The sequence below is a fragment of the Pezoporus flaviventris genome, unplaced genomic scaffold (genome assembly GCF_033815535.1).
Source record: "Pezoporus flaviventris isolate CSIRO_AGI_PZ_B2104156 unplaced genomic scaffold, CSIRO_AGI_Pfla_v1 ptg000036l, whole genome shotgun sequence".
NCBI classification, from domain to species: domain Eukaryota; kingdom Metazoa; phylum Chordata; class Aves; order Psittaciformes; family Psittacidae; genus Pezoporus; species Pezoporus flaviventris.
Genome location: NW_026892584.1, coordinates 19,080,144 through 19,107,052, shown reverse-complemented (window position 1 = coordinate 19,107,052; position 26,909 = coordinate 19,080,144). Strand labels below are relative to the sequence as shown.

The following is a 26,909-nucleotide window of genomic DNA, read 5'->3' as shown; positions in this document are numbered from 1 at the left end:
ATGTCATAAACCTAAGCATTTCTATTCTGTTTATAGTTATTGATTTGGTTTTATTAGGTTTTAAAGTCAACTAAGTATCAAGCTAAAACAATTTATTTGTACTGACTTTGATTTTCACAAGCATGCCTATGCACAAGAAACAGCTACATAAACAATCAGTTGTCAGTCTCCCCTACAGTGGCCTGATAACCAGTTCCAAGCAGGGTAAAATCGCCCCACTAGTTCTAAAGCTATGCAGTCATTGTTCAGTTTATTGTTGTATCAATACAAGATAAAACCTGCAAATGTGCCTTCAAGAAGTACTAAACCACGACAATAATGATTTCAGTGAAACCAGGTAAATAAGAATTACTTCACTTGAGCTGTCACATACCAGGAAGAATACATTTTCTCCAAAATACCAGGTAATTTTTTTTATTTTTTATTTTTTAAATGCATGATGGTGAAACCAAATGGAGACATATAACTCCTTAGTCTTATTTTAATTATGGCCTCTTAACATAACTAAAACTGCAACACTTGCTGCTACAGTTTTAAAGAAAATCAAGACTACAGATTTAAGTGAGTAGCTACCCATCTGTAGTGCCACTGAAGCTGCAACCTGAATTTTGGTAACAGAATCTTTCTGCAAATACAGGAACTGTACTTTCCTCCTTTTGGCTTATTTAACTAGTCACACATAAGTATTAATTCATCCAAATGTAACTAACCAGTATAAAACTGATATTACAGTAAAGCTGATGCTTCTGTTAAATATGTTCCACAGTAAAATGCTTATTTTTTCATGATTACAAAGTTTTATCCTTCTCTGACACTTATTAAGACTCTAAACGAATGGCTCTGACAAACAGAAACATTGCTTAAGTGATCTGCAGCAACAAACTGGGTGAAGAGCATTTAAATGTTGATGGCACTCTTAAACTACGCATTATTTACTCATGACTCCAAAGATCTTCCAAACAACCTTCCTGCGAATTTACAATCAGTAGCCATTTCTACAGTACACACAGAACATGACTTCACATGTCAGTAAATCTGCTTCTCCATAGTAATGTTACTCTTTTGCACTACACAGAATGCCAGCATCAGAGCAGGTCTATGAAGCAATCGTGGAGTGCAGTGAGTACAGCATGTTCAGGCAATGGAATACCTATGTAGCAATTAAGCTCCTGGAAGCAATCTAACCATGTTCACAAGTGGTGAACTGAAACTTGCAAAATCTGGTGCTCAGTGGTGAGAAGTGGTGAACAGTCAAGGCAAACAGCCATGTTAATACAGCTTCTGATTTACAGTTAGTTTAGTGTTTAATGAGTTCATATCACCTAATCCAAAAGCTTACTGATGCCTGAAGTGGCAAACCCATTCCCTGTTTCCTGTAGAAAATCCATCTATTTTCAGAACAGATAAATTCACTCTCTCTTCTAACTATTCTTGGATCTTACTGATATCCCTAAATTTAGCAACCATTTACTGGGTTAAGTGTATCTTTATTAAAACCACATGAGATGATACAAAGAAATATTTTATATATAGTTAGTATTAACTTATTTTTGTTTACTCTATGTCTCTGCCACTGTTTTTTTTACCCGTACTACAAGCATTTAGGAAGATATTTTTCCCCTACTTTCCTTCCCTTTTTCTGGAGCAGGAGATAATACCTCTCCTTCCATTCCCTGGTATTTTTAAACCTTTGCTGCAGTTGAGATTATCTGAAGATCTAAGTGAAGCAAGACTTACAAAAGGAGATAATGAAGTGGATTTTTCACATCAACTAGTTGATATAGCAGGGGGGAAGGATTTCTGGGCAGATTCTCCAGCTCTGAGGCAGAAGCAGCAAACCTCAAGTAAGAGCAGGCCAACAACAATCTCTACAAGTAAGACTATCTGAATGTTATGGACCTCTGTTCTTCCTCTTCAACTTTGCCAAGTACCAATTATCTATCCTCTTCTCTCCAGCCACATAAATGACTACTGAAATAAACTCAAGATATAATTCCTATTTAAATACACTATCTTTCAGCAGCAAAAGAGGTTTTTCAAGTTTCTAACAAATTCTAGTTACTTTTTCTTTCTCTTAGGCAAGTTTGCCATGACCTTAACTGCTCCAGAAAAACTGCTTACAAAGCAAGGCTGAGTGGTAACTACTCAGATTAACAAAAAAAAGTATTTTTAGGAAATTGTTTTGAGCAAATTCAGACATCTTACCCTGATAAAAGTTACAGCAAGACTATTAATAGCTAAATGTACAGGTAATCATCGGTTTTTAAACAGGCTCAAGGACAAGAAAGGAACTATGGTAAATTGGCACTGTCACAGACAATATATTAAAAACACTTTCGGACCTGTTATTCTTAAACTGTATTTAGCATGATGTTTGATTCTTCTACCTCAAACTCAAAGAAAATCCTGGTATAAAACCTGGTTCTTTCCCCCATTTCTCCCCATCTACCCCATTTCTCCCCATCTAGTTAAATATTTTTTCTTTAAATAAATCTATTTGCTCCACATACGAGCATTTTCCCTGCTTTGAAGACTACATAACCCTTTGCACAGAATTAAGTACATCCTCAGGAATAAACCTCTCAGTCCATTTTTGAAAGGCCCTATAGTATCCAGTCGGGCTGTGTAAAAATGGTATGAAACATTCATATAGGGATATCTATGGGGAAGTTTTGTGTCACCTGTCCTTGCCGTGAATGTCTCTAACTCACATGCAATTATTTAGCTTTATCATATTAACATATGAGTTAGCACTGAGCCTTAATATTAAGGGTTCTTCCTTTTAGTTTTTTTTTCATGACAGCGGCACCATTTGTGTTCTATCTCCAGAAAGAACATTTTTCTTATTGAAAGTGCATATCAGAGGCTTATATTCAATGTACAAAGATAAGCCTTGGGTTAGCACCTCATTTCTGAAAGTAACTAAGTAATTAAGCTAATTTTACTGAATTTTTTGCCCATATTACTTTTTCATTGCAACTTTACCTGTATGAGGATCCTTTAAGTAATACTCACTTCCAAAAGATGAGGCACCATTTCATCCAGAGTTTTTCCTAGATGCTTATCTGGATCTAAACCTGGAAAACAAAAACAAACAAACAAACAAAAACCAAAGTGTCAACACATTTTTATAAAGTACTGTTAGAATATCAATAAGGACTTTTTTCGGTTTTTTTCCCCCCTAGGGAAAAAAAGAAACAAAAAAGAAACAAAACCAACAAACCAAAACCACACTTCATCAGAATTTTTCCTTCTTATCCTTTCTGGGCAACTGGTTTCCCTGTTTGTGGAAAAATAAGGCCTATTACCTTTCCATTGCATGTCAACTATTGTTTTCCTTTCTTAGAAATTTCACTAACCAGTGAAGTAAACATGTATGTCCATGCTAATAAAAATATTACATGGAACTATACCTCTCAGTCAGAAGTTACCTTTGTAAATACCTACTGAATTAAAATAACAAGTTAATTTTCATATAGTTCCTGGAAATTGCTGGAAGTGTCACAGATTGTATCCCACAGTAAAAGCTTTTTTGCTAAATCATATTCTTTGTGTGTGACCCGCAGAAAAAGGTAAGAATTCAAAACGATGAAGACATAAAGAAAACTCAGACTTACAGAATGTCTTGTACTTTCTGATCTATCACAAAATAGTCTGAATTATGTCTTCATTTTGATTCATTCTTCTTGGTAAAAAAGTATGCCCTACTAACACTTGGTAATTCCTCTAACTTGTCCATCTGTGTTCCCATTTCACCTTGTTGACTTTGACTTTTGCCAACTCATGGCTGTTAAATGGTCACTTCTCAGGAATAAATCAAATAATTGGCAGAAATTAGTACTGGGATAATATACATGCAGTAATAACTGTTTCAAAAGCTGACATCACCTTCAACCAAATAAATATCCCAGTTGGATTTCACACTGGGTGGTCAAAAGGTCTTAAGATACCACGTAAATGAGAAAAACCAAATGATAACTTCTGAAAATGAAGGAACACTAGAAAAATTTCAGTGATCACATTTTGTACTACTCTGGATTCTTGTGGTTTGGGTTTTTTTTTTGCTCTGATTCCAATACTTGTCTATTTTTTCCTACTCTATTGCTTTATACAATAATGGGTATCATTAAAGAGCTGCCACCAGAATGATTCCATTTAGAAGCAATTTCTAAAGTATGTACCTTGCAAAGCACTTTAGATCATTGATGATGAAAGCTGTTATATAAATGTATGGTACACTATTACAGAAATTCGTTGCTGAGTTCAAATGATATGCCTTTTAATTTTTACAATGACTGTCTTGGTATATTTAAATTCCTGTGAAACTAAAACAAGTTAGAGTGAATAAGATCTCAAAACATTAAGAAAGTTTTTAAATATTTCATTAAAGCACATTAAAAATTCTCTTACTATCTAAGGGAATACTTTAAAAATTATTAATTATTAAAGTGAAAGAGGACTGAGGTTTTTTCCTCCCTCTATTCTTTTTTGGTATTGGTTTATTGCTCTTTATTAGCAGACTAAAATGTATGTTGCTAGATGTAAGATAAGGGATACATTAAAAACGTGAGAAGGGAAAAAGTTGTCAGAAACAGACACACTAATGTGCTATTTCTTCCACAATTTTTGATATTAATAAGGATGTACCTACTGTACTGTCCCCAATGAACACAAAATAATAATTTAAAAAATATTATAAAAATAATATACAAATACAAGTAACTGCCTATGCATACATTATGGCTAAACTCTTCAGTAATATTGCACCTACATGGAAATCTGAGAATACAATATACCCTTTCTGTTTCTCAGTAGAATTCTGTTTTTTGATAGCTTGTCTTCTTTTGAAAAATATTATTTCCTTTAGTTTCCAACAGATTTGTGTGGTTAATGAATAGAGACTCTGCTAAATAGATACTCTCATAAATACCAAGTGCAACCTGTAATTTGCAGAACCAGTAATCCGTATCTCAAATCTTTAATGCCATGCATGTATAGACTAAAATGTATGTCTACTGCTACTATTAGTGTAATAAAGTATCTATAACTATACCTACAAAACAGTTAATATGAATCTATACTTCTATTTTGTACATTTTTCTTTAAACCCCTGAGTAGATTGATTCAGGTTCTTAAAATGACTTAGACTAAAAACAGAAACAATGTATTGTTAATTCTTATTACATTCCATTTAACCACATCCTCCAGATCTTTCCTCCATGAAACTAGATGTGAAGAAAGCTGGATGGGTGGATAAATCAACAACAAGGTCCAAAGGCCTGGATGACTGTATGTAGAATTAAGAAATTAATTAGGAAGGGAACTATAATTTGCAGCACTGACATCTATCTTACTTAACTTGCATGTATCAATGGAAACCAATTACAATTCAATTAAAATATTCACTTTTATTACTTTACTGACTGACCTTGAAGTTAATGCCTGTTTTATTTAATTGCATCATCTATGAATAAATGTTAACCGTAGAATGTTATGCTCCATTATGTTCAATGCATTTTTTAACTCCCCAACTGAACTACATCAGTCAATTTATTATCTGCTGTCAAGAGAGCAAACGGAGCTTTGTTTCTCTAAGACAGACCGGTACATGATGACAGAAATATCTCAAAAGATTTGATAATACTTAACAGTGATCAGTAAAATAAATTGTGCTCTCAACTCTATTTTTGTGGCCTAGTTTTACTGTACAATCATAAGTGATAGCACAAATGGCATAATCACTTCCAAACAATTTTTACTCCATCCAAAATTCCTGATAAACCAACTGACAGGAGCAGATACTCTTTCCTGCAGTTACGCTCTGGGTTGCAGAGCCCTCGTATGCACAACCAGAAGACATGCTGTAGAGAACTCTAGCAATATCAAAAGAGATTCAGGACTTTGTCAGGGCTTTGTTCTGTAGTGAAAAAGATGCACCAAAGAACGTAACTAAAAGGCATTTCACTAGTGTTGAGTTACGCAATCGAAAATTATATTTAATGGTTCACTTCATACACATGTATTAGTGTAGCCCTCACCTGAGCGGTAACTACCTGATATTACTTGCATTTATCAAGACCATTAGAAAATCAAGTTCCATTTTCATGGAAAGGCATTCAGCTAATAAAATCCACATTCTAAAGCTTCATCTTACTAACAAAAACATGCCTTATACATGTTTAAAATTTTAAAATAGTCTTGATTTTTAAGAAAGTATTTTATTATAAAAATTTCTGGGTTTACGCCTTAGTAAAACACTGAATAAAAGAAAATAAACAATAGCTACTGGCTTTAAGAAAGGGTGGTACATAAAGTACTTCTGAAAGCCACACTTAAAAGTTTCCTTCCTTCCTTCTCCTGACTTGAGAAGTATTGTTGAGAAGATTAGTATCCTTATACCATCATTATGACAGTCAGGGACTGAGGCTTAACTTCTGATGATGGAAGACAGTATAAAGCACAATAACGTTTCTGGGAAGATCCCAATTAGCTGCTTACCAAAAGAAGAACTATTTAGATCTTTAAATAAGAAAAAAGGCAATGAAAGATTAAAGTTTTCTGGTACCAAATCTAGTCTGTTTCTCTTTCCAATTTCTGTTTTTCAGGAAGAAAATGGCATAAGGAGGTGATGGGACTTCTAAGGTATAGAAATTCAGAAATTTTGAGGGAATGCAGAAGAGTATAAAGGAGAGATGCAACCACCCATCTTAGAATGGGAACAGAGAAAGCAGGACTATTTCTGAAGGTAAAATTCTCTACTTTACTTAGAAAGAAAAATATACACATTTAAACAATACAAAATCACTGGTTTTCATGAAGCAGGATCCAACACTATTTCTTAAATTATGCAGAATCAAAAATAGCCCATGAAAAGCCTGTGCACAAAAGGATCAGTTGGTAAAGGAGGTTTACTCTGCAGGAACACAGGAATCTCAGATACTCTTTATGATGTAGAAGTATGCCTGCCACAGAGACATTAATGCAGTGTAAATTTACACCTTAAAAAGCCTTAAAGCAAACTATTCTTGGTGTCATATTTAGCTTTCATTTCTATGAAGAGCTAGGAAGTGAACTTTTTGTCTGTTAGCATAACTTGACAGGTTCATAGTTGATTCATAACTTTCACACATGAAAGGCTGTGTAACAATGGTGAACTCATCCAATTCCTTAAATTTCTTATTCCAAAACATAAAAAAAACCCAAAAACTGTAAAACCTGCTTAATTTTCATATAAAAATGAAGGAAAGTGCAAGACATAGGGGCTATTACTCCACCTCTAAAAGATTTCAGGTGAATATACTCCCATTTTATTGTATAAAAGAGCTAAATTTATGCAACATGATAATGAGCCTACTTTTTTTTTTTTTTTTTATGAGGTAACGTACATGTGGGAACTATACAGGGATGGAATCTGAAGGTATAGTAACTCTTCTCAAGATAACTGGTAAAGTTATAAAACATTAATCCTGAAGCAATTGTAGTATGTTTCTTTAGGATCACAGTTTATCTTCTTCCTCAGAAGTGCATCAAATATTTTCTAAACTAGGTTAGTCTGTTGTCATCAAATTTTAGAATACTAAGAGGTAAAAGGCTCTAAAACTATTCATACCAGCAATGTTATCTGTAAATTCTTGTGATTATTTTTTTTTTCAAACATCAATGTTATTTGCATTCCAGTTGCATCTAAGATTCAAAGCAACTTAGCTCTGCCCTTTCAGGAACAGAAACCTCAGTAAGTCTTTGAAGAAATTTAGTATTGTTTCATCAAAGAAGGCAATATTTTCACACAGATCCTTATGTTCATGGTTTAAAAAGATCATGAAATTGCTTAACAACAGCATTAAACTGCTTTTAATCAAATCCAAGACTATACAGCAAATGGTTCAGCTAACTGAAAATACTGCCTCAGTCAACTTCCTCTCAGGACTTTCAATAGACTTCAGAGACTTAAATGTTATTTCAGGTTTGGTTCATATAGTCACATATGTAGGGCTTTCATAACATAAATCTGTTTTCAGTGTTTTTAACTTGGGTTTACTGAAATATTTTTAGTAGAATTACTTTAGAGCATGATTTATTTATTAATCTATTTAATTAGAAAAGTTCAACCATTCCAGCATCATTAGCGATAGAAAAGGTACTGTTCTGTCCCTGTTAAAGAATTCTGGTATTTCCACACACAGTCCTAGTGCTATTAAGTTTTGAAGAAAAGAATTGAAATTAATTCAGTGACAGAGAATGAGGCCTGCTACAAGTGCTAAAATTTGTGTCACTCACTATATTTATCCCCATGCAAACAAGTTACGTTTGTACAACAAGTACAATCCGCATTACAAAAAAGTCACGTTCCCAAAAGGATCAACAGAGACTTCTTACAGGGGAGTTCAGTAGCTCACCTGCAAAAGGGTAAAAACCAGAGTGGAAATAAAGAATGAAATTAGGACAGGAAGTCTCCTAAAACTTCAACTCAAAGAGACCTGGAAAGCAAGAATCCAGGTCTAACTGCATATCTGTTCTATACTACATAGATATGCCTTTAAAAGTTTGAGTTTATGCTCTGTTTCAGCACAGAAGTCTGTACAGTGAATATGCATCCCTTATCAAGCATCTAATAATATTCTAGAATTAAAAAGACACCACTTCTAATTCTTGATTTTTCATTCTGTTATTTCTGGTTTTGACATCTCTTACTAAGCAATTTTTCTTCCATTAGTTTCCAGCTCTAAGTTCTCTAACTATTCTTCTGTCTCATTCACTAGAATCCTTACTTTCTTCTTTCACTTTAAATGCCTGAAAGTCCATTCTTAGCCCGATGCATCCCTTTTGCTTTTCCTTTAGATGATCTGATCTCCCCAAACTGCAAAGCCATCTTTCCACTCCTAAGCCATCCCTCTCCAATTTTGCCTGACATCTTCTTAAGAAGCACTGCATTCAAGAACTTTCAATTGCTTTTCTGTATTCATGCACATTCACTTTCCCACTCTTCCTTCTAATTTCTCTCATTAGTTACTACTGAAAATATCAATGATCTTAAGGTCCTTTCCAACCCTAACTATTCTATGATTCTATGATTTTCCAAGAACACCGTTCCCTTCCATTGCACAGATGATGTGCTCAGACAAAACTTACAAAACCACCAATTTTATCTCAGGATATGACCTGACATTAAAGCCAACTCAAATGAGTGGTAAGCTTTCTACTGAAAGTTTTGTCCTCCATATGACCATGGCATTTACACAGTAAGTTCCCAGCACATACAAAAAAGTGGTGCTTCTCTGCTGACTCATCCAGCTACAGCTACATGATCACAGGACCTGTTATGGGGCAGAAGCAAGTAGAGACTTGTGGTTTGGAAGAGTCAAATAGAAGGGGGAAGGAAAACACGCATCGAAGAGGTTGATCTATCTGTAACACTAAATTACACCCTCAGGTGCTTAACAAGGAACTGTGTGGTGCTATTTTTTTTTTTTTAATGTACTACTTTATACGTAAATCTTATGCAAAAATTAATGGAAGTCTGACCATCAATTTCAGTCAGTCAGGATTTCACTTATGTACACTGCTGTTATGCAAATAATAAAAATAATGCAGATACCTAGGTAGTTAGATTTAAATAATAAAGAAAAACTCCAGGTACCAATTTCATTATACTGAGAAGCAACATTCTAAGTTAACAGCTCATATACAAAAACATTCACTAAACTACCAGCTTTTCAGATAATTCCATGTATAGCAGGAGTATACCAATCTTCTTGACCTTGTGAGGCAAGCATCAAGATCTTCTCACAGCAAAAGAAATCCAAATATACTTACTTCAGACATCTCATTTTAGAGAAGGAACATTAGGATTTGTTGACAGACAGGAAATGGCAATAGCTCCCTAAGAACTCATTACTCCGTTTTTGGAGGGAAATAGCCTTGGTAAGCAATTAGGGCCCACACCATCTCAAAATTTAGGCTTTCATAGACCTTTTGATTTCAACTCTACCCATGGCTAACATGTACATTGTCTGGAATCATTCATTGTAGCTGGACCTACAAAACACAGATGTGGCAACAGCACACAGATGTAGGCTGAGAACCACAAGCAAATCAGCCCTGATACAAAGTTCAGCTTTTATTATTGTTCAACAGCTGAACAGCCTTATGGTTACCATTTCTCCTGTGGCCCAAAGAACAGCTCGAAGTTAGAAACATAATTAAACATGAAAGAGGGTTTTTTTATTTCAAATTAGTATTTCTGTTGCCTGATATGATAATTACAATGTTTTTCTAGGGTATTACATTTAATAATAAATCATTAAGTTGCTATAACCAAACTGGGAAGAAGCTGCAATGTATGAAGTAAATAATGCATATTAATCCCCTAAAAGATAGAAATTTGAGTTTATATTCTGATTTTGACTGAAGCATTGAAGAAGTAATTCACCCTCTCCCCTTCCGCCCATTATTTTCTCACACTAACAATGTGCACTTATAAAAACCTACTGGAGGTGAATGTTACTCTTAAAAGCTCACGAAAAACTAGAATCACTGAGGACAATATGTTTTAACTGCATAACATAAAACCAATTTCAACTATGTTTTCTTATAAATGAGAACTGAAGTTTGTCATATTTTATAAGGTATATCGGCTGGTGCTTTAGTGCTAATTCTTAACAAGATTTAGGTATAGTTAACTATATAAGTAAACTATATAAAAATCAATGCTCAGGTTTTACTGAGGTCCATACTGTGAGGAACTCAAAGACTGCTTCCAAATGTAACCTCCCTCCTCTCACTCCTACCTGAGTATTACACCTTATGCTGCAGTGGAAGAAATATGCATTGTAACAGCAGTACAAGTAAGACCAGTAAATGAAGTTACCAGATGAAAAGTTGAATCTGTTAAATGCATACTTTGCAAGTTAATTAGTATTTTAATCTATAAAATGTGTTAGGAGGCCAAGGATATAAAACCCACATTATTGTGTTATATTACACCATCTCTGTCATATTGCACAGTGCTATGATACACGTCTCACATGAGCAATGATATTACTGTAATTTCAGGCATGCACGTGTTAAATACAATCAACAACTGCTTCTATTTTAAGTATTATTGAGTAACCTTCCTGTGATTTTCTGGGAGTTCCACTGAAGAGGGGTATATTTCAAATATAAAAGTATTATTCATCATACAGGCAACTTTAGCAGCAAGAAAATGACACTGAAGATAAATATGCATAAGCAGCCTTTTTTTTTTTTTTAAAAATAGCTCAGGTTTGCTGCTAGATCACAGACTCATCATGAAAGCCTCTGAAATCTACTAAAGGAAAGCAAGCAGATTTACTTATAGATCAACAGAAGGCATGTGAAGAAGGCTTGCTAACAATACTTCTTCTGTGGGTAAAGTGAGAGCAATTGGTATCTCATCTGGAAAAGCACACTTCTCTGAGACAGAAAACTCTTGCCACTAGCAAAGTTTATGGTATTAATTTGTAATGGTGAATTTAGGGGAAATGTACTAAACTAATGCTCATTTACTTTCATAATTATGTGTTTTCTACATAAAATTACAGGCTTTTACCTTGTCAATACTGGCACTGAGTTAATGGAAAACAGTACAAGGTTGAGTGTAGAAGTATGCCAGTGCTGCTGAATGTCAGGCTTAGGTTACAGATTTGCTTGTTGCATTAACATCTGTACAATGTACTATCTAATGCATTACTCTTCAGACTCTTAAATCTGCTATTTTAAATATTTCCTTGCAGTTTAGCTTTGATTATTAACCTAAGAGGCAAAAAGTTAAACTGTATCTTATCTTCTTTGCCACTTGATATGTTAAACAGCCTTCATACCTTAAATCCACTTTAATAAGGCATGCAATTATTAAAGCATTACAGAATGGCCCCAGAGCACAAAAGCTCCATTAAATTTGCTTACATCTAATTACGTCTGCCTGAGGCAGGTGAGAAATTGACTCTGATAAGATCTTTCTTTTACCTATAGCCAAAAAAATAAAAAGAAAAAAAAAACAACCTTGGAGTGATTTTCTATCTAATTGCTATCTACAAGTATTTATGGTATTCGCTCCTTCAATGAATAGCCCACAAAGCACTCTTTGTGCACTAACTATTGCATTTTAAGTTTTTTTAAGACTGTAAAACACAAAAGACAAGCTTATCTTGCTTCAGGCATAAGATAGGTCACCAATGATGTCTACTTGTGAAATAGTTTTATCTATTATTTAAATCATACATTTTCTTTAAAAAATAATTGATGTGAAAAAGCATGTTATATGTTCTTTGTGGCCTTATTTTTTCTTCATGTCAGCATAAGCAATGAAAGCATTTTATTTTATGGAAAAATAACAAAAATACTAAAATGTACTTTACTCAGCCTGAAAACTATATTTTTTTTTTCAGTTCAAAATAAGAAATAAAAAAAAAGGGCATTATAGTAGAAAACACAGCATTCAACTCCTCTGCATTTATAACTGGCCTTCCAATTTCAGGAAAATGCTATTAAATTACACTGCTTGTTACCTACAAGTGAATGAGGGAATGTAATATTTCTAATCATCCTAGTCCCACTAGCAGCCCTAGCAGATCCTAGAGAACAGTACAGCAAGACCTTCACAGGAGTAATGTAAAAACTGGTTAGAAAGTATACCAGCTGAAGAGGAACAAATAAATAATAATTAAAAAAAATTAATGGGAAAAAAAAAGTCAGTGAATTCATTCAATCTAAAGGGATTATAATTCATTAATATTTAAGGAGAAATTACTCTGTTATAAAGCATTCCTTAAAGAAGATGGACACTAGGAATTTGATGGGAAAGTTGCCCAGATAAATCAGCCATCGGACTTCTAATGCAATATTACACAACTGTTTTTTTAAACATACATCTTTAAATCACTAATACCGCTGATGCTCTTGCATCATACCAGCCATTCTTTGGTACAATGGATTGCAAATATTTAGTCAACCAAAAAGAAAAGGTCCCTTGGTCACACTTTATGCTTAAGACCTCATTCAAAACTCTTGCATGAAAAGCTGCGTAGAGGCCCAAAATGAATATACATGTTTCTCATGCACTTCTTAGGATCATTCAGTAAGCCTTCCTATAAAACTTTATTTTACCATAGCTTTATATTCAAACACCGAACATTATCTTTCATGTTGTTTCATTATTCAAACCTCATTTTACGTATTTGACAATGAAAGGACATGTTGATTTTCTGGCCTACTAAACAACTACATCGTAAATACCTTTTTTTTTTGAAGGCTGTGATGAACTATTTCTGTTTGCTATATGCTTTACCAACTCAAAGACTGTCATTACACAAAAAGTTTTGGTCTCATATAATTACATCTTGTTTGATGTTAATTTGCTGTATTTCTATGAAAAATTTTATGGTTGCTTTATAATAATTTCTAGCCACTAGTTCGCATCATCTATAAATGGCAATACTGTGATCCACTGAATTATGCATGCATCTTTACTGCAAATCAAACCCAAACTCAAACAAATACATTACAAGAGGAATGTAACAACTAGCCAGGAAGAATTACTTTCCAGTTTTTCTGTGTCTTCTCCAAGAATGAATTGCATACAGGTAAATCGATTGGTCAGACATTATGACTTACTCAGCTATTACTTTTCCAAGGGGTTTTTTTGGTGGATTTTTGTTTTGTGTTTTTGTGGGTTTTTTGGTGGGGGTATTTTGGTTGTTTTTTGGTGGGTTGTTGTTTTTTTTTCATATTAACATTTCATATCGTAAAATACAGACCAAAATTTCTTTTCTTCTCTGTTATGTTGTGGATTTGTCCATGGGAAGTTTCAGCAGACAATATTACACAGAAACTGAATACGTACCAAAAGCTGCCACTTTTATGATTATGGCTTGAATGTTAGATGATATAATTTCTTTAAGCAGTATTTCCTGGTTCCGACGCCAAAGGTAAGCTAAAGGCTGAAGATTAAGCCTTCTGCAACTTAAAAATAAACAAAAAAATGGATAAAGCCAAGCATTATGCTTTTACACAGCATGATTCATAAAATGAAAGAAAATTAATTTCTCTCATTTCAGACCTTTAGATAATTTTTATTCTACAATTACTATTCCTAGATTTCAGTATAGACATTACATATAATATAAGAAAAAAAATTGTTCTAACTATAAATTATCTATGTAAGTAAGATGTAACTCACTAGTGTAGACGGATTTGCATGGGAACATAAGTAAAACCATGAGAAAACCTTCAGGGATGCCAATCACTTAGTATCTTTGGAAGTGATTACTTTTTATGAAACAATCACAATGAAACATTGTGATGTCCTGTCAATCTTTTCGGTGGGGTAAAAGATCTGAAACTCACTATCAACAAAAGCAATATTTTCTAAAATACCTAGTAACATGGACAGTCATTAAATGTTTAAAGTGTAAAGCAAAAGAAGAAAGGAGCTATTTCAGACTACAATTTACCTACGTAGAGTACACAAAGAAAACACCCATTCTGTGTAACCTGCTGATGTGTGTCAAGTTGGCACAGGATTAATTTCACCATTCTTACAGTTCATAAAGGACTCTATACATTTACTTCTATCATCATGTAACTAATGAACTCATGAAATTATAATTAATTTTTAACACAAGGTGGTTTTGTATTTCATGAGACATATAGTGAAAATTTTTTCAATACCCAAGTCAAATCTAGGCCTATATAACACACACAATTCCCATTACATAATCCTTTTTTTTTAAGACTCTCAAGAAGTATCACAATTCATCTATACTTAAAGAATGTGCACAGCAGAAATAACAAATGAAAGCTCCTGATTAATGATAACATATTTTAGATTTTGTGGAAGGAAGGGAAGGTATAAGGATTTTCTTGCATTTAACGTGATAATAAGTCACAGGATGTTCCTGTGTATTATAACACTCTGTTGAAAAACAGAGGTATTTGACCACAACATTGGAATTGAGTGAGCTTTCTTAACTGAGATTTCAACTGAATTGTGGAAATCGGAGATCTGAACATATTCTACTATTTTCATTTCAAAACTCTAAGCATTTTCAACAGATCCATTAACAGACCTGTATAGCAATCAAAAAATCCAGTATTGTCTTTACTAGATTTTTAGTAATGAATACATGGTTCCATGAGGGTGAGGGGAAAGATACTTAGATTAACAAATTGAATAGATTAGGTGTCATAGAACATGAGAAAATAAGCAACTGTCTCTGGTCCAGAATTTGAGTTAGAAAATAATCAAGAAAGAAAAGCACTTTCCAGAATGTATATATTAATAAGGGTTGATATTTTCTTACACATCTTCAACTCGGACTCTCTGGTAGTCAGAAAGAATGGCTCCCACAGATACACCCTCCACTCCTTCTTTGTCCTGAAAAAGAGACACGGAATATTAATGACAGCAGTATATGCTGGCCTAAGCAATAGAGATTCAGAATCTCTACTAGCAGGATCAACCAAGAATAAATCTTTTTCCCTGTGTCCAATATATGGAACTAAATGGGCTGGAATGCAGATCTTGAATGGATGAGAGCAGTGCAGCTGACCTACTACATGGTTATTACTCTAACACAATCATCTACTTGACTCATGTACCATTTTACAGAAGAAATAACCAGGGCAACTCAAAAGTACCGTATTTAACAGCTTATCCTGAAGTTTTCCTGACATACTGAAAGTTACTTCCAGCTCTTCACTATAACTGAAGTGTTAGCTACCCCACCTACAAATAAATATTTATTTGTATAAATACAACTATGTACTTATATAATTGTATTTACAATTATGAAGATTAATTAAACTATTAGCATTTGCCGTAATAGGCAGCACCAGAGGGTGTGAGATCAGGCATTTTACCCTAACACCAGAAGAAGAAAACTCGCAGGCAACTTAACATCACCTTTTAAAAACTCTGCTAGAAGAAAGTTTTCCAAGACATACTTTCTCTTTAATTTCAATTACCTAAGCCAATAGCAGTTTATTTTTTTTGTAAACACAGTGAGAATATAAACATTTGAAAATGCACTGAGCTCTTGCATTTTTAAGTTGCTTGAGTCCCAATCAACATGCTGACCTTACTTTCTTCTCCTAAAATTTGCTCCAGCTAGATTTTAACCAAGTCTTTTAACTAAGGTTGACAATAACTACATAGCATGACTTAAACTTCTGGACCTGCTAAATAGACAGCAATCCTGGGAAGCTTGCAGCAAGATTTTAATGCAAAATTTTCAACTATATACCTATATATGAACTTCAAAATCAAACCAGTCTTTGCCTGCCATGGGTCTGAATTTAAAGTTCATTTTCAGTTTCTTATCAATAGAATGATGTGGAAGGTGTTTTATTCATAATTATATTGAAGGGAAAAATTTCCCAGTTTATGTCTGTCTGGAATATTCCTTCCTACATCTATTATCTTATTTTTCACATTAATTCTCACCTCATACTTGCCCAACCAAATTCCTAAGTTATTCACACCCATCTATACTTCTGATTTAAGAGCCACTGTATTTATCAAAATTCCTAGCTACAGTAATCTAAAAATATTATCACTGTTCACAATTTATTTACTTCTACATGTCATTAATGGATATACCATTTAATGTCAAACAACACGAAAACATACAGGCTTCAGATTGATGCTTCTCCCATACCCAGAAGTAATAGTACTGATAAAAATTACTTTTAGATTATCTGTCACCTGTACATTATCCACTGCCAGCATTATCATTGCTATTACTATTATCCTGACAATATTATTTCTGCTTTTATTTCAGCTCTGTGCAACATTTCAAAGCTCTTTTCAGAATAAAGATAGATCCCAGACACTTCAATTTACTCAACTCACCCATCTAGAATTACATTTCTTAAAAAGTTAACAGTTATGTAAGTAGAGTTTTCTTTAAATAAATTTAATAAAATGATTCATGAAGCTTTCTTGTATCTTCAAGTACATCTAAAATGTTTTAAATGTATCCCTTTGTTTCATGTAGTTTTGACATGCAGTTCATCTGTACTGTTACAATTGTGCTTAAGTTGCACTCTTCAAAGTTCTTTTTAGTTAACTCTAATAACATGACAGATCAGCCTTGTTTGCTTCTATTTTTATGCAAAAAAGAATAACCCTAACATCATCCAACATGTCCAGAAACATCACCTGTGTTTCTGCCTATATGAACAATTAAATCACAAGCAATATATCCTCAAAGGTAATAATCATGAAGTGGTCCATGCACCAGATCTGACATTACAAACCAATATTAACTCATTAAATATTGGCTGTTCATGTTTCCATGTCACCACACATCTTTGTGTGTGAAGGAATGAAGCAGCCTTTACTGCTAATATATTAGCCTCACACTAATATATTAGTAAAGGAATCATGGAATCAGAATGGCTGAAGCTTCTCACTTTTGCAAGCAAACGTGAGACTCCTGCTGTGAAGTATAGAGACTACCAGAGACTAGAACAATATATGGTAATAAAGCTGTATACTTTTACAGGGAAAACAGTATTCAACTACAGAATGGAATAAGGGAAGACAAAAGCAGAAAAACACTGCAGAAAACCATCTGCATTTATATGACCATGAAGCAGATGAGGGGTTTGGGGGCGATGGCAAGGGAAGAGTAAAGCAGATTTAGCCTATGATCCAGAGAAAAACAACAAAATAAAAACCAAAACCACAAAGAACATCTGCAATCAGCTCCATAGCCTCCCAGTATTGGACATACTGAACATTCAGGTGTTTTTTCATTACTACTTCTTCATGCAAGCTATCATAATCATACAAATGATACAGCACATTTAATGACTCAAGATAGTTAAACAACTGTTGGAACAACAGACAAACTCAAAATTTAAATATCATGTAGATTACTCATAGGTTTTGTTAGGAGTGGTTGCTTTTCTTCAATTACACACATTTGTTACACAGGGGGTGGATGTGCATGTATATGAATGCGACATATATATATGCACACACACGTAAGCATGTCTGTGTGTGTATATATACACATGTATATGTACACATGTATACACTATACCTTGAAGTTAGAACAGAAGACTGTCATTGGCTGCTTGCTTACAAGCTACATTAAATCTAATTTAAATAATCATATACAATATATACATAAAGCCCTGCCTCACAATGTATTCAGCTCAGTACTTGAAGCATACATAGTACTAACTGAAACCTAGTTCTTCACTGGATTCACTGTTTGGTATTGACTTGCTGGACAATTTGCAAACAGAGAGGATTTTGTTTCATTCAGAGCTGATCGTCGCTAGCAGAGAATCAATCCCAGAATCAATGGTGTCAGGTCTAGGTTACTACAGTTCTCCTTTTAATGTGAAACCTGATCAGGCCTGGTACCATCAAAAACATGTTCAAAAAACAGCAGGCCCAGCATAGGCAGAGCAGGCTAACATCTGCAGGCTAAGTATCAAGGATTTGCACTGAACTCCAAAGCCAAGGAAGTAAATTTGGGAAAAATGAAGGAAAGATGTAAGATATCATATAAAAAGTAACAGAGAACAGAAAAATATTCAAGGAAAGTTAATATGGAAGGGTGGCTTTTTTTTTGTGTGGAATTACATCATTATTACATCTTGTTATAACCATTGATTTATTCCTTTTCATAACATTCCTGAAGAGTAATCTTCATGACTAACTTAGAACAGCAAACTTATCTCTGCAACTGTACTAAAATGTAGAATTCATGTTTAAAGCTTCATAGTTTTGAAGTTATATATGTTTTGTAAACAGTTTAATGTTTAACAATTCAAAAATGCTGCTTTATATGTATTATAATTACTTTTAGTTGTATTTTCTATCAGAAAATGGTATAAAAATTAAATGGTTTTTTGAAAGCTCCAAAACATCAGTGCCATATATTTATGGCATTTGCTTGCTGTTATGCTGTTTTCAAAAGTGGCTCTGTAATACCCATATATTCATACACTGGTTCACAGTTCAAGTAAAATATAAATAGAAATGTAACAGCAATTTACAGTAGCACATTGTGATTTCAATTTTGCCTTTTTCTTTTGTTTCAGTGACTGAAATTCAATTAAGTATAATGATGATAATTTGAGGAAATGTCTACATATGTGTTGTAGCATACAATACTGGTAGAACTATTCTACTATTAAGTAGAATATTCATTGCAGTAGTATTAGTACAGAAGTTTTCTTTAATTTGACATTTTAATGTCTATACCTGGCCCTCTCAGAGTTCAGGAGAAAAAAAAATAGTGCTAATGTTTTCAATTTAATTAGTATATTACATGCACAGTAATTATTAGTGGGAAATGTTATATTAATGAATGTGAAAGTTAGCTGTAAATTACCTTGGAGTTATTATCAATTTCTCAAGTTACTGCTCCTTAAGATAACCCTCTCCCTATGGCCCTTCCGGTAATTTTTCTTTGCCTGATAAACATGATGATTAAACAGCACACAGTGCAAACCTTTGATACTTTTTAAATTAAATTCATGCCCAGCCTGCAGGCTGTGTCTGATTTCAACTAAATGTGTCAGTTAATCAGATAAAAAAATTATCAGCAACTCAAAGAAACAGCAGCCTTAGGCTTCATCAGTGCCAGAGAAAGCTGAACAAAACAAGACATACAGACAATATCACATTATCAGTAAAGGTTACTGCTAAGCATATCACTGCACAGAACTATTTACCACCTTAATGATGTCTAACTTAAGAAATATTGCATACAATAGCCAAAACAATATCAAAGAAAGAAAAGGGAAGTCGGAGAGCCAATATATGCCCATTCATGTGAATTGCATCAAAATTTGAACAATCCCATTCAGAAAAAATGCAGAATATCCCTAAAAACTTACTGTTTACTTGAGGTTTGTAAAATATCTGAAATATAAATAGCTGAAGAATGGTTAAAATAGCTTTAATTTTTAACATTTGCTTCAGAGCTTTGCCATAAGAGTTCATTTTATGACCAAGATATAAACCAGATCATCTCTAAATGAAATTGTCTTTCCAGTTACGATCCTCCTTGAAGACTGCATGAGTAACAGAAAACTGTTACACACACTTAAATTGAAGCTTAAGGTCATTTGTGTCTAAATAATGATTATCATTCATTTGCAAAACTTCAAATTAAACCACAACATATTTGCAGGTATGTGATTGACAATATATACATCAGGAACAGGACTTTCAGGCTTCTGCAATTATTGGAGTGGAAAATCCTTAAATACAAGTTTTACTGTATAATTTGTGAAGTATTCCAAGCTCACTGATTATCATGATTTCAAACAGAGTATGTGATTTTTCTAAGCCTTGATATGCTTGTCAAAGGCAGCTGTAGGTAATCAAAGCCAGTATGGAAAACATCCCTGAGATATAGGGATATAATAACTCTACAAATTGAAAAACTTCTGTTTGGTAAGGTTCTGCAAGCTAGGTATGGATCGCAGTCTTGCAAATGACATGCCATCTGAGTATTTGCTGTCTTCCACTTTGAAGCCTAAAAGCACAATCTCATGCCTTCATTCCTTAAGAAGTTCCAAAAACAGGGGTGGAAATTAATTTAATGTGAATTCACATAAAGTCCCTATGTACACTCAGGAAGAACTTCAGGAGTCTTTGAGGGGCTTAGCTTAACTCACTTTGAAAGTAAATTACCTTTGCATAATAGTATGCATCTACACAAGGAAATAATACTATGTAACTTACACATTTTAAAAGCTTATTAACTTTTAGGAATGCCCTTCATGGGGCACAGACACACTACCACCTTTAAGCATAACTGATGGCTTCATTCAGAACACAGGGGGTATTCATTAGCTCTCAGGCACAGTTTTCAATATCTAACTGCAGTCTCATAATAACTACAATTAGTATATGGTTCTCTTGCTACCTGGAAGCACCAAAGATTCAGGGAAATGGTGCAGGGGTATGTTTGTATGCACATGAGCACATGCACACACCACTGCAAATGAAAAAGGAGAGAGAGCAAAAGAGACAGAAATACCATTCTCAAAGTCTAATCAGAGTATGTTGAAATACTGCAATTCAAAAGGCTAGAATTAAATTCTAAATAGCAGAAACAGAAAACCATTCCACTATAGCCATTCATCACACCGTAAATGCAGGTTTTCCTGATATACTGATTCTCTGTTTAGCTGCATTTACAAACTGAACAGTTCATCTTAGGAATTACACATCATTCTTAAGGAATGATTTTTTTAACGTTATCTCATATATTAATTCCTTTCATAAAATACAAGTTAAAACATCTTTTCAAATACTCTTGCACAAAATTTTTTTCTAAATAATTTTTTTCAAATGAAAATAAGTTATGCTAAACCCAATACATTTAATAAAATTGAATATAGATATACCTATCAAAAACTATAGAATACTAAAATCAAAATCAATACATTTCTAAAATTAGCTCTTGTATGCCTTAATGTAACACTAAAGTAGTTGCCTGCTTATTTTAACACACTCTAAATCATATAAGAATTTCAGATGGCATAAGTCAATTTTATTGTCACTAACATGTATGACAAGTAGGTATGTTTACGTACACTTAGCTCATTCTCGCATGTACTACAGCTGAGAACATCTTTCAAAGCTGCACTTCATATTTATGAAATCTGTTTAAGGTGCATCTATACATGTCTATACGCTCTCGCTGAATTTTAAAATAAATTACAAAAAAAAAAAACCCAACTTTTAAGAATATGGCAATTTGCTCATACTTTTCTCATGACTTAAAACTCCAAAGAACTGTACAAAGCCTTCACGTTTTAGGGAGTATCTTTGCATAATACTAAATGTTCAAAGCTTTGTAACTTTGTATTTGCAGGAAAGAGCTACTGAAAGTATTTTTAAATCACACACTTCATCAAAATTTAATTCTCAAACTTAGCATTACAGCAACTAGCCTTGACAAAATAGCATATGGAGCACCCTGTACTGGAGCAAACATATCACATTCCTTAAGAGGAATGAACTTTCAGTTAAGGTTGACAAAGATACAAATCTATTAAACACAATACTTGAACAAGTTGTGCAAATGCTGTCAAAAGCGTTCATTACTTTTTGCCTGAAACGTTGATCACATTCAGTGATTTGAAGTATTTAAATAAAAAATATGCAATGACAGACATAAAAAAAAAGTCTTAAAGACAAAGCTGAAATTTCATTATTAAGTCTGAAGAGTAACTTAGACTTCTACAAACAGCCTACTCCCAATTGCATACATGGTAACACGAACATGATGTATCTAACTAAAGTACAATGTGCAGATTTATAATATTTGCAATCATTCCTGAATTGTCACAAAAACTATAATGCTGAAGTATGTGTAAACTGACTGATTAATAAATTCAAAATTTTTAACTGCAGATGGACAATTTACAAATAATCCTGTTGCTTTTGCTTTCTTTCTTTTTTTTTTGTTCAAAGCTGTACCTTTTCTTAAAATGTCAAAGTCTAGGCTTTTATTATAAAGCAAGTATTATATCAAAGATTACTGTAGTGTTATGAGTTACTGGAATACAAAGTTAACAGACAATGGATGTATAAGAAGAAAGGCATGCCTGAGGATTAAAAGTTACCTTATTCAGTATTAATCTGACGTGAAACTTTAGGCCACTGGATGGCAAACAGAAGCCAGCTGGGAGGAAAGCTGCACAATTTTCACCTGAAAACATTCTAGGAGCATATGCTTAAACATATAAAGTATTACATATAATTATACATATTACAGTATAAACATTATATTCTAAGTCATTTTTTTCTAAAGGTTATTTGACAATTTCATCCTTCTTGTTACTTAAAAACAAGACACCTAACCCCAGTCTATATCCAATTCTATTTGCATCGTGCAACAGAGTTAGGCAGCTTGGGGCTATTATGGTACTAATAGTATACTTTCACCAACTATAGTGAAGTTACTCTTCTCGTACAGGCAGGCAAGAGAGTTAAATGCAATTTAGATTATTCTGAGCCATTGCTGTAACTAGGAAACCGCCCTGTCCTGTAAGTACGCAAGTACTTCCTGCATGAAACAATGTCACTTGTTCTGCTACATCTACACATTCATTTGCAAATTGTATCAGTCCGTAACAATTTCTGCAGGATTTCATATAAACATTTTCAAATTACTAAATCATTAAGTTGCTATTGCTCCTATGAGCAGATCAACTTGGAATGGGCTCTGAAGTACCACACAAAAAATCTCACACAAGATCTCCAACAAATATTCCAAATCTCATTTTTTTCCAGTGATAACATATTTTAGATTAACTCTCAGAAATATTTTCATTATTTGCACTGCCAGTAACCACCTAAGTTTATCATCACTCCTTCTTGCATAACAGCAGAACACAGGACCTTCTAAAAACATTAAGCTGGAGGAAAACATTCTATTTGGAGCACAGGTCTAAAAGAAAAGAGATGTCATGAATCCTCCTCTAACCTTCAAAAGAATTTTTGTTACTTCTCCAAAAGTCAACAGGGTTTGCAAGTTCTTGAAAAGTCTTAAGAATCTCAACAATGCAACACCAAAAGTTTCTTCCATCACATCAAATTAGTATGTCTGGGTTCTTCACCTTTTTTTGTCCAAGTATCCCTGATTCTAGGAATCATATGTCCAAATGGTGAGAAAATACCAATGAACAAAAACGAGTTATATAGAGGCACGCTCACAATTGTCAAATTCTTCTTCACCCTATATAAACTTAAGACAATCCTCATGAAATATTCCCTTAATTCTTAAAAAAAGAAAAAAAAAGGGGGGGGAGGAGGGGGAAACAACCCACAAAAACCCAAACACCCCAAATTTTTTACAGTGGTATACATTTTCTCCTAAGTTTTAGTAGAAGGATCCTCTTCAGATTTCAGCATTCACACAGTCCTTTTTGCCCACAGTATCACAGTATCACAGTATGCTAGAGATTGGAAGGGACCTCGAAAGATCATCTAGTCCAATCCCCCTGCCAGAGCAGGAACACCTAGATAATGTTACACAGGAATGTGTCCAGGCGAGTTTTGAATGTCTCCAGGGAAGGAGACTCCACAACCTCCCTGGGCAGCCTGTTCCAGTGTTCCGTCACCCTCACTGAGAAGTTTCTTCTCAAGTTTAAGTGGAACCCAAAAGTTACTACTGCAAAACTTCAGAGTCTGCACTGCAGTTTTTATAGTAAGAATAGAGGATTTAAACACCTTGAGCAAAAAAGAAAATTCTGCACATGCTTTGTGAAAACACTGTTAGTTTATGCTCATCTATGACATCATTTACTCTTACTGATAAAAATATTGCAACATTCGACAAAGTTTTCCACAGATTGCAATGAAGCATGAAATGCCACACTTATTTCTAGGTTTAATTCTTCTATAAAGTGCCTTTGCTTGGATTATTTTTATATCACTGTATTTAAAAAAGAAAAAAAAAAAAAGATGACAAGGTCACCTAGCATTACTAAAATGACAGCAACAATCCCAAGTCTTAAGAGAAACATTTCAAAATTATATCAAAATATGCTCTCTGACAAGCTTTAGTGAGTCTACATGAAGAATCAAACCTTCCTATTCACTGGACAGCTTAGCAGCAAGAATCAAGGGTTCTTCCCATTTTATTACCATAACAGGAATAAGTATTTTTCTATGTAATCTCAGTTCCAAGTATACATGCTGAATGAACACATTTCAGATGCTTCAGCTACTCTAGCCACATAAAGTCACAAATCTCCTAAAGCCGTCTATATCTACCTTTTGTTTAGATGAAGTAACTTGGCAGAATTATAACTTAATAATATGTTCTTAAGAATAGCATTCTCCCATTTGCAGTACAATAATTTCTACATCAGGTATTTAGAGCCTAATAATTATAATCAATTAAAAATACAAACTTTTAATGCAAGTAAGGAGCTAAAAATAAACCCCAAACAAGTACGTTACACTCAGTACAGTAGGCGCACATTACATTACCATTTTATACCTTATACCCAAAGTATACTTTTTACCTGTATATTGCATACTACAGTAAACAAGACTTTACAGAGCAGAACCTGACTGAATTTCAGGTCTTTGGGGAGAGAACAACTTATGATACAGTTCTCTGACATCAGTCCTTGAAGCTACAGGTATGTACAACTAGATTGGAATTTCTTTAATTTCTGAAAGAAGTCTCAAAAACTCCCAGTTTGGTCCAAGCTTCAAAACACCCTTTTAACAGCACTCATATTAAGAGCTTTCACTTTATTTTAATGAAAATTAAAATTGGCCTCTCTCAAAATAACTGGCAGACTACTAAATACTCTGATGTAAGCATCAATAAAAGGAAAGCATTCTGCCTCTGTAATACCAATCAATTTTCATAGGTTTCTTAATGGACAAGGAGTAGCATTCCTGAATGTAAGAAAAAAAGAAGAAAATAATAACAGATACAAATCAGTTCAAACACAGTCTCCCACAACAACTGAACTGATGTGTATCCATTACGCAAGGTGTGGAATTCTTCACTGTTCTGGGTTCAGCAGTAGCAGTCATTTTTCTCCTTCTTATTAGCTGGTGCAGTGCTGTGTTTTTGACTTTCAGCCTGGGAACAGCGCTGATAACACCGATGTTTTTAGTTGCTGCTCAGTAATGTTTACTCTGCCCAAGGCTCTGCCAGGGAGGAGGGGAAGCCGGGAGGAAGCAGAGACAGGACACCTGACCCAAACTAGCCAAAGGGGTGTTCCATGCCACAGCACATCATGCCCAGGCTATAAACCTGGGGGAGTTACCCAGAAGGCCCAGGTCACTGCTCAGGTCGGGCTGGGTGTCGGTCAGCGGGTGGAGAGCAGTTGTATTCTCTTCCCTTGTTATTTCCCTTATCATTATTATTATTGGTGGTAGCAGCAGTGGTTTGTGTTATACCTTAGTTACTGGACTGCTCTTATCTCAACCAGTGGGAGTTACATTCTTTCAATTCTCCTCCTCATCTCTGCAGAAGAGGGGGGGGAAATAAGGGGAAGAGTGAGTGAGCAGCTGCGTGGTTCTGAGTTACCAGCTGGCCTTAAACCATGACATTCAGCAACAGCCACATGACTGCCACTTCATGAAAGGAACTGGTAAATTAAATTTTCTCAGAGTAGTACAAGTACTGATGCAGATTCCCACTCTAAAGAGAACTTGGTTAGGTACCCTACGTAACATTTTTACTCAGTTCTTCAAAATATAGTTTGATAAGACTTGACTTTTTAATGGGGCAACAGAAAAAGTGTCTCTGCTGTTACATCCTGTGACCAATAGGAACTATATTCTTGAAATTAACAGTGCTGGATTCTCTCTATCTCTTAACATCCTTTAACAGGATCATTAAAGTCAAAGACAGCATCACTGTCACGTGCCCGTAATATTAACGGTCAGATACTTTCTGCAAGCTCTGCACATTAACAATATTCATTCTTTGAAACAAACTTATTTCATGAATAATGACAACAAACAGCTTAGAGAGGTTTTCAGAAGGGCTTACAATCTGTTTTATTCCTATACTTAAAACTTTTTTGTTTGCTTTTTTAATGATTTCACATCAACACTGAAAATAGGCATCTGCAGAACTGCATGAGTTAACTTTAATGCCCTCCATTATATCATGTCTCCAAGTATCCTGCATAGGCATTTAGTTCCTTTAGGAATCACACAGCATCTACTGACAGCTCTGATGAGACAATCTCCTCTCTGAGTTCAAATGCCTGTATTCACTGTTTTTACTTGCTGCCTCATCTTCTGATGCCCTTCCAAAATGTTTATGATTTAACTAGAAGGGAGAATTCCTCACCTTTCTAAATGAGCCTTGTCTTCATAAAGAATTGGAGCACATGGCTGGCACAGCACAACTATGGTACAGACAGAA

At 34.2% G+C, this 26,909-nt stretch overlaps 1 protein-coding gene across 2 annotated transcripts in view; it reads right to left on the bottom strand.

The window, feature by feature from the left end:
- The window catches only part of DPH6 (diphthamine biosynthesis 6), a 210,476-nt gene that overhangs the window by 147,282 nt on the left and 36,285 nt on the right, over positions 1 to 26,909 (bottom strand). For both annotated transcript variants that reach the window (XM_061463436.1, XM_061463435.1), the window contains exons 4-6: positions 15,321 to 15,394; positions 13,862 to 13,980; positions 3,016 to 3,077 (exon numbers count right to left, since the gene is read on the bottom strand). In XM_061463436.1, coding sequence (XP_061319420.1) covers positions 3,016 to 3,077; positions 13,862 to 13,980; positions 15,321 to 15,394 — 255 coding nt within the window. The remainder of the gene's footprint in view (positions 1 to 3,015; positions 3,078 to 13,861; positions 13,981 to 15,320; positions 15,395 to 26,909) is intronic.